Here is a 13,701-nt window from a genome sequence, read left to right on the forward strand (position 1 = left end):
CAAAATATAATTCCAATGCAAGGAACAATCCTGAAACAACCAATTCAGCATAATTGACAAGCATACCATTGAATTCAAAATGCAACCCCCCCACCCTACCCCACCCCCGCCAACGTAACCCATCCCTCCATCTTCCACTACCACTTCATTTCTGATTTCCCTTTCTTCTCGTTCTTTTCTGCATTCCTGATCTTTGTAAGCTCTCCATTTCCCTTCCTTCCTCTTCCCCCGGCTTCCGTCTTTCCTTCTCCCCAATTACCACAAGGATCTCCCGAGTCACGTGTCTGATCCCAGCTCCGCTCCCCGTCTTGCTTACCTCAGCTGTAGGGAAGATGGGAACAGCAAACTGGAGCAGGCCTTGAATCTGGATCTGCATCGTAGTCAGAGATCGCTGGAATGTGGTCAGTGCCTGGACAGTTAAAACATCACGAGTTACCCGGGTGCCCTGTCCACATCCTGGAATCGGTTACGGACCCACCTTTTATAGTCTCCAAAGTGTCTGTCTACAATCAGGAAAACACAATGCATAGAACTAACCCCCTCCCCTCCTTAACAGTATCAGAACACATCACCCACTGTGCATGGAACAATGAGCCCTAAGACCAGAATCTATCATCTGCATGAGCTGGATTTGGTTCAGGTCTTTTTTTCAGGTACACTAAGTATTTTCCTGTCCTTAGAGGCAAATGAGTGTTAAGTGACTTCCTTAAGGACCCACAGTGGTTCTTAGCTTGATCCTCTAACCCTGTGTCTCTCAAACTTTTGTAGCTCTGGCACACTAGATGGAGCAAATGTTTTTTGCAGCACATTATAATTGAAATTCTAAAATTGCAAAACCAACAAAAAATTAAATTTCAGAGTTGCTAATCAATGCGATGCATGTGCTTGTTTTTGAATGCAAATTAACTCAAAATGCAGCTCGATAGTCAACAAGCAGACATGCATTTCATCATCCACCATCTGCAGTCACTCTCTTTTTTTTCCCCCAATTTCTGTCAGAGCTGAAATTCCATGTTCGCAAAAATAAGACGACCCAAATGGTAACAAAGCCTTGATTGCTTTGTTGCTCCATAAAAACAAAACTAAAATTACTTGCTGTTAAGTTTTCAAGGACCAATCTCATCAAAGAATGATGCTTGTCATAACTTTGACAGACTCTTGCTTACGTGACATACATGTCATCTATTCCAGTGTGTACTTATGTAGGGAATTTTTAAAAATAAAGTAAAATTCTGGAATCTCTCGTGCCACACCCAGAATCTCTTTGGGGCACACAGTTCGAGAGACTCCGCTCACCCAGAAAGATGTGACCCAGCTGCCGCATACCTGCTGGAAGGGGTTCCTGGGGCTCTGGCTGCAGTACGCATAGTAATGAATCACTTCTGAAATGCAAACACATACACATTTTACTTAAAAAAAAAAAAAAAAATCTCATATCTCGGGGTTACTCAATTCCGGTTCTCGAGGTCCACAGACAAGCCAGCTTTTCAGTATATCCACAATGAATATCCATCAGAGAAATTTGCATACCAAAGAGACAATACATGCATATCTCTCTCATGAATAATTGTTGTGGATATCCTGAAAACCTGTCCTGCCTGTGGACCTTGAGGACTGGAATTGAGTAGCCTTAATTATATCTTGTAACATCTACAATTCAGGGGCATAGCCAAAGACCCAATTCTGGGTGGGCCTAAGAACCCTCACCTCCCCGGCATCTCTCCCTTCCTCCCCAGACAATCGGGTATCTCTGAACTCTCCCTCCCTATCCATCGGTACCTTTTAAAACATTTCAGTTCTGTGCTAGCGACAACTCCTACCTGCTGCTTGTGCCAGCCACAAGCCTTCCCGCTAACCTGGCTCTACCTATAAGGAAACAGGAAATTGCATCAGAGGGAAAGCTTGGGGCCAGCATGAGCCATATGTGTAAGATGCTGCTTGAGGGGAGGAGGGAGTTGAGAGATGTTTGATCGCTTGGGGGAGGTATTCTGGAGTCTTCAGCTGGTGGGGCTTGGGGAACATTGCCAGCCACACCAGAGATGCAGCACTGCTAGGTAGGCTTCAGTCCAAAGTGGGTGAACGTCTACACCACTGCCACCATTCTGGGCTGAGGGGAGATATGATTGAAGTCTACTAAATCCTGAGTGGAGTAGAACGGGTACAAGCGGATCGATTTTTCGCTCCGTCAAAAATGACAAAGACTGGGGACACTCGATGAAGTTACAGGGAAATACTTTTAAAACCAATAGGAGGAGGGGGCGCTAGTGAGCTCCGCTGGAGATGGCTGCCTGAATCACTGCTCCAGCGCAAAATCGATCTAAGCCTCAAAATCAACCTTTTTTTGTAAGGGTGTTCTGCCTTCTCAATCGCGGATTATCGTTGCTAAGTAGCATGGCTACCTCAAAAGCCGGAAAAAAGAGAAGTATCGAGCCGGCTTCACCGTCAAAAGCTGCAGCTAAACTCGATGAGGAAAACAGCGTGCTCGCTTCTAACGGAGTTTCGCGCTCTTCGCACGCTGCTGGGGGATATGAAAAACGACTTGGACAAAATTAAATCTGAGTTCCACACATTTAAAGCTGAGCTCACCGACTTAAACCGATGCGTGGACACAGTGGAATCTCAATCGGCCATGCATTTTGAAAATATTAAAACGCTGCAGCGGCAGACCCAAGCGCATCACGCTGCTGGAGGCCGAACTGGCTGATGGTAATAACCGTGCACGACGGAATAATTTCCGTATACTGGGCCTGCCAGAATCGCGGGAGGGCCGCGACCTCATAAAATTCCTTGAAACCGCGCTTCCGAAGCTGCTGGATCTTGAATTCAGCCACGCTTTTGAAACAGAGCGTGCGCATCGAATTCCCTCTCATCAACCTACCAATCCTGCTAAATATCCAAGGCCGGTTATCGTGAAGCTACTGCGCTACCCGCAGGTGCTGTCCATTATGCAACAGGCTCGTCTCAAAGCTCCGATCAAACTGGACAGCCATACTCTGCTATTCGTGCCGGATCTATGCAAGCAAACAGCAAAAGCTCGCAAGCAACTACTTGAATATCGACCTCGACTTAAGCAGATGGGAGCCCGCTTTGGAATGCTGTACCCCGCAAAGCTCCGGGTTACTTACAACAACAACACCAAGGACTTCACATCACCTCTTGATCTTGCAGATTGCATCGAGTCTATTTCACCCAGTGGAATTGATAAAACCTGAGTATGCCTTAGCTGTGTTCCTATGCTACTTTATATTTGGTATCGATACCCAATTTACCAGTCAATTGCTTATTTGTTCTATGTAGCTTGTTGATGTACCTTCACCTGCCATGCGCTGTGAGCTGGTGATTCTGAGCTCTCCATGGGCTCTCTGACCCTTGGTCAACTTCTGTGTTCCTGTTTGGATTCCTTGTTCTTAATATTCTACATCTACTGTTTAGTCCTTGTACTGCTGAACTCCATCTCTGCTATGCAAGTATTATTGCTATTACTCATACTGTGTATTATGTTTACATTAACCGCTTCTTTTACAGAATTATGCTGTTGTTTTACTGCTTACTACTTTCAAATTGCATATTTGTCACTGTCCCATATACTACTCTTATATGGCTCTTAGATGTCCGACATTGAATGTCAAACGCTTAAATAACCCTGTTAAAAAAAAGAAAATTATCAACTATATATCCAAATTTAATGCGGACATACTTTTTTTTACAGGAAACGCATTTAGATACCAATGAAAACACTCAATTAAACTTATCTTGGGCTCACCCTGCTATACTTTCCCCTGCTGTACTCAGGAAAAACGGTGTCTTATTATTTCTTCGTAAAAGACCAGATCTCAAACTCATTTCACACACCTCTGATACTCAGGGGAGATGGTCCCAGGTTCTGTTAGATGTTAATGGTCACAAATTTATGATACTAAATGTATATGGGCCTAACCTAGACGACCCGCAATTCTACATGGATCTGGCCGACATTCTGAATAAATATAGAGACTATCACCATATACTGGGTGGTGATTTTAATGTAATCCAACACCATGTTCATGACAGGAAATCTACAACTTTGTATAAAAAAGCTAAAAATTGGTATATGCTACAAGATGTTATTGGTCAATTCCATTTGGTGGATCCTTGGAGAATTACTCACCCAGATAGTTCAGAATTTACTTTTTATTCCAACCCACACAATTCAACCTCCCGCATAGACTATTTTCTGATCAGTCAATCCCTCGTGCGATACATCCATGCCTCAGAAATAATGGAGATTAGTGTATCTGACCACGCTCTGGTGCTTTTGGACTTTACCTCTCTTCTTGAACCCATTAAGAAGTCCCAATGGCGTTTCAATAATACTCTGACGCAAGATGAAGAGTTTAAAAAATATATTTCAAAACATATAGACGAATATTTTACTTTCAACTCACCAGCTACATCCAAATGGCCTGTGATATGGGATGCATTTAAGGCATTTATACGGGGGTCAATCATCTCGTATACAGCTTATAAGAAAAAAATCATCCCTAGAGAAGCTGGAGCGGATGGAGGCTGATATTAAATCGCTGGAATCCTTGCACTGTGTCTCACCCTCCAATATGAATATTTTGACTCAACTACGGGCTCAAAGATATTCTTATAATTTGGCCCTCAGCACTGCTGCTGCTAAGCAATTATTTTCTCAACATGCCCACTACTACACTGATGCCAATAAATGTGGCCATGCTCTGGCCAATTACCTGAAGAGACGAGTGGATCACACTTCCATCTCCTCCATCACGACTGATGATCAAACGTTACTAACTGATCCCAAAGAAATCCTGGCTCATTTTCGTTCCTTCTATGAACAACTATATACCTCCACTGCAGCCACTCAATCTGACATGGACCAGTTTCCTTACTCCTCTACGTCATACTACGGTCGATGACCAGGCCAACTCTGTATTGAGTGCCTCTCTCACACTAACTGAGATTGAGTCTGCTATGGACCATATGGCCAAATCTAAGGCGCCAGGGCCTGATGGCCTGTCTATTGAGTTTTACCAGTGCTTCAAATCTCAATTATCTCCACATATACTCTCTTTTTTTGAATATCTCATATCCTCTGGTGATGTCTCCGGATCTTTCACTGAAGCTAATATCATTGTTTTGCCCAAACCTAACAAAGATTCCTCTTTAATACAGAACTATCGCCCTTTATCCCTCATCAACACAGACGCCAAACTGTTTGCAAAACTGTTGGCTCTGCGGTTACAACCCATTTTACATACCATCATCTCGCCAGAACAATCTGGTTTTATGTCGGGTAGGTTATCTAGCGATAATACTCGCATCATAGCCCAGGCTGGTTCCTCTGAGACCCCCATCGTTGCAATGAGTCTCGACGCAGAGAAAGCCTTCGATAGGATCGAATGGCCTTTCCTATTCCTGGTGCTAAAGTGGTTTGGTATTCATGACTCATTTATCAACATGATTCGGGTATTGTACTCCTCTCCAACTACCAGGGTATACATTAATGGTCTATCTTCTGTTGGCTTCACTCCCACCCGAGGTACCAGACAAGGATGTCCGCTGTCCCCTTTGCTATTTAACATCGCTTTGGAACCACTTTTATTAGCCTTTAAACAACATGATGGCATCCGTGGGGTACATTTTGGCTCTCATGAGATCAAGGTGACTGCTTATGCAGATGATGTGCTGCTTTATATTTCTCCTGACTCCATACCTATTATACTTCACACCATTTCCAGCTACTCTGCAGTTTCTGGATACAAGCTCAATCGTTCCAAAACGGAAATTATAGCTTTGAATTCACCGGAAGTATATGATTCCATTAAGGATCTTGGATTACAATGGATGAGTGGGAAAATGAAATATTTGGGTATTTACTTTGGCTCCACCCTGAATGACATTATAGAATTCAACACTGATCATCTTCTGAATACCATCAATGCTTTAGTCTCCAAATGGTCTCCATTACGATTATCTTGGTGGGGGAGATTGGAAACCATCAAGATGATGATAACCCCGACTGTTAATTATGTGCTTAGTATGATACCGATATACTTAAAGAGATCCTCTTACAAGAAGTTTGAATCCTTGCTCACACAATTTTTATGGAATAAATCTACACCCCGCATTAGTCTTCAGAAGTTGAAAAGAGAAAGATCTGAGGGAGGAGTCCGCTTTCCCAGTTTTCTTGAATATCATAGCGCCTTCATTCTTCGACAGGGGTCTTTTTAGTTTTCCTCCCAATCATCTACTTCTAACCCTCTGTGGGCTTTGATTGAGGAACAGCATGTGCAGTCAACTGACTTACAACTATTTACCTTCTCTGGCACTGTCTCTAATTTGGACACTCAGGATCACATTTCAACAACCAAAAAAGCCATAAGGGATATGGACAGTATTCTCCCCATCGGATGGAACACCACATTTTATGCCTATATTTGGGACAATCCGAAAATACTCATATAACATAAATCTGTCCATTGGAACATCTGGATTGCCGCAGGGATTTATAATATAGGTCATCTATATGACTCTGGGGCTTGGATTGCCTTTGAGGTTATATGTTCTCGATATAACATACCCCAATCACATCAGTTTCGTTGGATGCAACTCCGTCACGCTATCTCTGCTGGATATGATGTCCCCTCTCTTTCAACAGAGGATCCTTCTATATTATCTATGAATACATTTATTTGATCTAAGAAAAAAGGTCATTCGGCTTTGTGGTACAAATTACTAATGGAACCTCTCTCTGAATCACCTTTGGGTGTCACCACTGTATGGTCTATAGACACGGGTATTTCCCATGATCGTGACACCTGGAATCTCATCTGGAAAGAGTCACTTACTGTACTTTACTCGGCCTCAATTACACAAACTATATTTTTCCTCTTCCATCGAGCATTCTGGACTCCTTATAAACTTTCAAAACTACCAAACAATGGTAATAACATGTGCTGGTCGTGTAACACCAATATAGGCACACTAGATCATATGATTATCTATTGTTTTCCAATCCGTACATTTTGGGATTCCCTATGGATAACTATTGCCCAGATACTTGACATTGACGAACCCGTCACTTTGGCGGTGCTGATTTATGGTAATAAAGGTTTAAAGTCTTCCATTACTGATGAACAGGCTAAATTGTTACGTTGCCTATTGTTAATAGCTATAAAATTAATCTTAGCTAACTGGAAAAATGCTGATAACTTATCCTACAATTTATGGTGGTATAATATTTGTTTGATAATGCGCTATGAGAGATGCTTTGCAGAAAAACATGGATCACTACATACTCATGACAAACGTTGGGCACCCTTAACTTCCTTTTGCGGTATGTCTTAGATGTTTTACTATGTATGAAAGTATTTCTTTTCTTTTTGTACTTATTACATGTACTTGCTGTACTACTACTATGGACTTCTTCTGTATGATGCAGTCTGTTCCTGTTACTGATTTTTCTTTATACTGGACTCAGCTTGTATTCATTTTGTTCTCTCTTTGTATACTTAATATACTTAATAAAGATATTGCACTTAAAAAAAAACCAATAGGAGGAAATTTTTTTTCACTCAGAGAATAGTTAAGCTCTGGAACACGGTGCCAGAGGTTGTGGTAAGAGCGGATAACGTAGCTGGTTTTAAGAAAGGGTTGGACAAGTTCCTGGAGGAAAAGTCCCTAGTCTGTTATTGAGAAAGACATGGGGGAAGCCACTGCTTGCCCTGGATCGGTAGCATGGAATGTTGCTACTCTTTGAGATTCTGGAATCTTGCTATTCTTTGGGATTCTGTATGGAATGTTGCTACTCTTTGGGATTCTAGAATCTTGTTACTCTCTGGGATTCCAGAATCTTGCTTCCTCTTTGAGATTCTGGAATTCCAAAGGTGTAGCCTCCTCTTGGTACAAACTCATACAATCAAAAAATACGTGCTTGAGTCTATCAACAATTTGAAATGGTTTGAATCTCTTCAGTTGGATACGCCCACTGTACCGGCTATCGGCACGTGGTCAACCATATGGCAACAGTTGTTCAAGTCCATCAAGTCTATGTACTTTTTATTACATAGAGCAGTTTGGACACCAATCTTATCTAACAAAATTAAGTCAGGATCTTCTTACTGTTGGACTTGCATTACTCACACAGGAACGCTGGAACATATGCTGTTTCAATGTCCTCATATCCAGAAATTTTATTAATTGAATTTCCCTGAATTCTATTGTTTAATGGTTCCTCCCTTCTATTCCTTTTTACATATTTCTTTAATTCATTACAGAAAAGACCAGAACTGAACCTTGCCACATCATCTTCCAAAGAAAACTGAAAACCCATCTGTTCGATAATTAATCTCCTTTCCCCTCTCTTCTCTCCCTTTCCCATCCTCCTCTCTCCCCTTCCTCTCCCTCTTACCTATCCACCTCCTCTCTCTCCCTCCTCTTTCTCTCCCCTCTTACCTCTCTTTACAGTCGCCTTGAGCATGTATAGGTCTGAGCGACGCACAAATAAAAGATTAGATTAGATTTCGATATCATTTACATAGATGGTGCTCCTATTTGTAAAGTTAGGAATTTCTATGAAATATTCCTCTCCACTACCCTCTTCTAACCCCTTCCTCTGTAATATCGCCTAGAGCTTGTATAGGTATGTGCGACACACAAATGGAAGAAATAAATAAAAATATTAGGAGCAGGTCTGTCCCTTTGTTGGGGGGTGGAATGGACACTTTCGAAAGGCTTCTTGGGCCCTGGACTGGAGATTTCCATTTAGGATTAAAGGGAAGAGTGCACACAGCTCACTAGGGCTCTTTCTACTAAAAGCTCAACAATGGTTGAGGGTTCTTCACATTTGTCCATTACCTCCACTTATTTCATTCTGTGTTTGGTTCATTATGAATTTGTCTGGAGCGATGCAGAAATCGCTTGTTCCCTAGGGGACAGACAAAAAGGAAAAAAGGTGGTTAGTGAATTCCAAACATTTAATACCAGATGAAGTACAGTAAAACTATGGTTTACGAGCATAATTCGTTCCAAAAACATGCTTGTAATCCAAAACACTGGTATATCAAAGCAAATTTTCCCCATAGGAAATAATGGAAACTCAGACGATTCGTTCCGCAACCCCCAAACTTTCATACAAGATACTTTATGTAATTGTATTGCAAGACCTCGCTCATTTAGAACAGTCACTACACTCCGCAGCGTCAGAGAAAAAGAACCATCGGCTCAGTTGTGATGATGTGACGCGTATATACTGTATGTACTCGTATGGCGAGACTTTGCTCGTTTAGAACAGTCACTACACTCCGCAGCGTCAGAGAGAGAAGAACCATCGGCTCAGTTGTGATGGTGTGACGCGTGTATACTGTATGTGCTTGTATTGCAAGACATTGCTTGTATATCAACTTAAAATTTAATAAAATGTTTTGCTTGTCTCCGTACCTTAGGAAGGATATGGCGTTACTCGAGAGGGTTCAGAGGAGAGCGACACGCTTGATAAAAGGGATGGAAAACCTCTCATACGCTGAGAGATTGGAGAAACTGGGTCTCTTTTCCCTGGAGAAGAGGAGACTTAGAGGGGATATGATAGAGACTTATAAGATCATGAAGGGCATAGAGAGAGTAGAGAAGGACAGATTCTTCAAACTTTCGAAAAATAAAAGAACAAGAGGACACTTGGAAAAGTTGAAAGGGGACAGATTTAAAACGAATGCTAGGAAGTTCTTCTTTACCCAACGAGTGGTGGACACCTGGAATGCGCTTCCAGAGGGCGTAATAGGGCAGAGTACAGTACAGGGGTTTAAGAAAGGATTGGACAATTTCCTGCTGGAAAAGGGGATAGAAGGGTATAGATAGAGGATTCTGCACAGGTCCTGGACCTGTTGGGCCACCGCGTGTGCGGACTGCTGGGCACGATGGACCTCTGGTCTGACCCAGCAGAGGCATTGCTTATGTTCTTATGTTATGTTCTTATGTTGTCTTGCAAAAAACACTTGCAAACCAAGTTACTTACAATCCAAGGTTTTACTGTATACGATCAGCAGGAAACAAGGCCCATCTCCATTTATAAGACACATTCTTTTAAAATGTGCCGGCGATGGAAACTGAGCAGCTCCGTTTATTCACAGGACACACACAACACAAGCAGCGATAGTGCAAGCCACGCAGAAGCACTCACACACACAACCCCATCACAGGGCAACCAAAGATAAAATAGGGCCCTGGCATGGCCAAACCACTTTGTGAAGACACAGCTAATGACTGATCAATTGAGTGCATAATTTAATGACCAGAAACAATTTTGTTAAAAAATACTGAAGAAAAACATGCATTCGAAAAACGGGCAGCAGCTGTGTGAACTTTCCATCCTGCCCTGCTGATCAGCCTCAGAGCAAAGGGTCCCCGAGTCTACACAAACTCTGATCCCTTTGCTGAGACCACAAACTGAGGGTGATTTTAATGGCAAAGGCACTGCTCCACTGAGAACTGGACCTCCTTTAACTCGATTCATGTGGCTTTTAATCAGTCGTTGTCATTCAGTGAGAGATTGGAGAAACTGGGCCTCTTCTCCCTTGAAAAGAGGAGACTGAGAGGGGACATGATCAAAACCTTCAAGATAATGAAGGGAATAGACTTAGTGGATAAAGACAGGTTGTTCAGCCTCTCCAAGGTAGGGAGAACGAGAGGGCACTCTCTAAAGTTGAAAGGGGATAGATTCCATACAATTGTAAGGAAATTCTTCTTCACCCAGAGTGTGGTGGAAAACTGGAATGCTCTTCCGAAGTCTATAATAGGGGAAAACACCCTCCAGGGATTCAAGACAAAGTAGATAAAGACAGGTTGTTCACCCTCTCCAAGGTGGAGAGAACGAGAGGGCATTCTCTAACGTTGAAAGGGGATAGATTCTGTACGAACGTAAGGAAGTTCTTCTTCACCCAGAGAGTGGTAGAAAAGTGGAACGCTCTTCCGGAGTCTTTCATAGGGGAAAACACCCTCCAGGGATTCAAATAGGGGATAACACATAAGAACATAAGAAGTTGCCTCCACTGGGTCAGACCAGAGGTCCATCTCGCCCAGCGGTCCGCGACCTGTGAAGTGGTTTCTGACCACTTCTATAACCTACCTCAAGTTCTATCTGTACCCCTCTATCCCCTTATCCTCCAGGAACCTATCCAAACCCTCCTTGAACCCCTGTACAGAGTTTTGGCCTATCACATCCTCCGGAAGCGCGTTCCATGTGTCCACCACCCTCTAGGTAAAAAAGAACTTCCTTGCATTTGTTCTAAACCTGTCCCCTTTCAATTTCTCCGAGTGACCCCTAGTGCTTATGGCTCCCCACAGTTTGAAGAATCTGTTCTTATTCACTTTCTCTATGCCCTTTAGGATTTTGAAGTTTCTATCATGTCCCCTCTAAGTCTCCTCTTCTCCAGAGAGAACAGCCCCAGCGTTTTTAACCTGTCAGCGTATGAGAAATTTTCCATACCTTTTATCAGTTTAGTCGCCCTCCTCTGCACTCCCTCGAGTACCGCCATGTCCTTCTTGAGGCACGGCGACCAGTATTGAACACAGTACTCCAGGGATTCAAGACAAAGTTAGACAAGTTCCTGCTGAACCGGAACGTACACAGGTAAGGCTAGACTCAGTTAGGGCGCTGGTCTTTGACCTAAGGGCCACCATGGGAGCGGACTGCTGGGCACGATGGACCACTGGTCTGACCTAGCAACGGCAATTCTTATGTTCGTAATAATGGGCTACATGCACTGAAGTCGGTGATTGTCGCCAAACCTGTTTTCACAGCTTTAGCGAAGACCCGATGCACAAAACGGCTCACCGTACATTTTTCCCCTTGATCACCCATTTTCCAATCTGGCCATGCAAAGTAGCCAAGTGATTGATGCACTAATATCACTTGGCTATGCAAAAAAATAAAGATAAAACAGGGGTTACACACGTAAAATATCTGTCCCATAAGAAAAATAAGGGAGGGGCCTTGGGCGTCTGAGCCAATCAGAGCCTTAGGCTCCTCCCCGTGCATCACATGGTGCACTGGGGAGGGGAAGGCCCATCATTTTCCACGTGGAGGCCTTGGAGCTGGAGGGACCATGCTTCCCTCCAGCTCCCAACATCTACCAAAGGTATAGGCGGGGGGGGGGGGGGGGAGGGGGGAGGCACGAGTGTGGCATGGGGGAAGGGTGGAGAGGTGCCAGTGCCCCCAGGGCAGGATTAACCAATAGGCCAAGTAGGTACGTGCCTAGGGCCCGAAATGGTCAGGGGGGCCTGATGAAGGAAGGCATCAATATTGTTTTTTCCAAACGGTGATGGATCCCTCCAGCATCAATCGGCAATGCGGGCCCCCCCCCAATCGGCAACGCGGGCCCCACCCCGATCGGCAGCACTGCCCCCCATCGACGGAAAGTAAGACAAGCAAGCAACGCAGGTAAGAAAGGCAACGGGAACTGTAGTGCAAGCGGTGCTGCTTGCCCAAAGCTTCCCTCTGACGCAGCTTCCTGTTTCCGCCTGGGCGCATGGTGGGGTGGGGCGGGGCAGGGGAGCCCCAGTGTACTTGTGTGCTTAGGGGCCCTCAACAAATTAATCCTGCCCTGGGTGCCCCTACCAAGACGGCACCTGGTCCCACCCCCACCTCCTCCTTTACTCCACCACTGAATAAAGCGACTTGTCCAAGGTCACATACAGTAACGGAAGCGGAATTCGAACCCTGGTTTTCCTGGCTCCATCCAATAGATCGCCTCCTCTCTCAGACCTAGAGATGACAGATGACACAACCCCATGGCAATGCTGGCAGATAAGAAGTTTAATGAGTGCTGTAACTAATTCACCCTCACCAGCATAGCCTGATGCCGAAAGGGTTACAGGAGGCCAAGTTCTGCTTTGTAATTACAGAAGAAATGTTTGCTTTTCCCTTCCAAAGCCATGAGCAGCTCTCCATCTATCTTCTTCCACGGCTCATGCCAAAAGCTCTAATGAGATAAAAGTCAAGATAACGGTACGCTTTCTGGCTAAAAAAGATGAATCACAGGCTCATACCTGGTCTTCAGGATATTCCCCATTGACTGAAGCCGGGAACACAGATACAAAACCGTTTCACATTTTATTTAACTCACCCCCAGTTTTGATTTTTCTAAGGATCTCTGTGCACTTTTCTACTTGAAAAACTCAAAGGTTGCAGATTCTGAGGACAGAGCAGTAGAGGGGGGATGTGGAAGGAGGTAACTGGGATGGGGGGGGGGATTTGGTTTCATTTGTGTGACACAATGCTGGTGTTGGACATGCTGGCACCCGGGGCCAAGCAATATGTAGCAGAGACTGTGCTTCCTTCAGTTGAGGCCTATTTTGGCAAAAGGGAATGAGGAAAGGAAATGGGCCTTTCTGTGGTTACAATCAAGTAGTTTTACATATTATATACAGGCAATAAGAGGGTTAAAGAGGAAATTTTAAAAGAAGCGCCTATATAGGCACTGTTCAGCGCGATTCAAGTAAAATTGGGCGCTGTACAGTGAATCACGCTGAGCGGCACCTATTTCGGAGGCGCCCAGCTCTAGGCACAACTAAAAGATAGGCGATCAACCACCCTTTCGGTGAAGAAATATTTTCTGGTGTCGCCATGATTTTCAACGGATGCCCTCTTGTTGCCGTGGGTCCTTTAAGGAAAAAGAGATCCTCTTCCACCTCGATACGGCC

At 44.0% G+C, this 13,701-nt stretch overlaps 1 protein-coding gene across 2 annotated transcripts in view; it reads right to left on the bottom strand.

Moving 5' to 3' along the window:
* The window catches only part of TTYH2 (tweety family member 2), an 85,572-nt gene that overhangs the window by 12,191 nt on the left and 59,680 nt on the right, over nucleotides 1-13,701 (bottom strand). For both annotated transcript variants that reach the window (XM_033961921.1, XM_033961920.1), the window contains exons 7-9: nucleotides 8,863-8,932; nucleotides 1,327-1,382; nucleotides 317-409 (exon numbers count right to left, since the gene is read on the bottom strand). In XM_033961921.1, the coding sequence (XP_033817812.1) occupies nucleotides 317-409; nucleotides 1,327-1,382; nucleotides 8,863-8,932 (219 nt within the window). The remainder of the gene's footprint in view (nucleotides 1-316; nucleotides 410-1,326; nucleotides 1,383-8,862; nucleotides 8,933-13,701) is intronic.

The sequence above is a fragment of the Geotrypetes seraphini genome, chromosome 10 (genome assembly GCF_902459505.1).
Source record: "Geotrypetes seraphini chromosome 10, aGeoSer1.1, whole genome shotgun sequence".
Classification (NCBI taxonomy): Eukaryota; Metazoa; Chordata; class Amphibia; order Gymnophiona; family Dermophiidae; genus Geotrypetes; species Geotrypetes seraphini.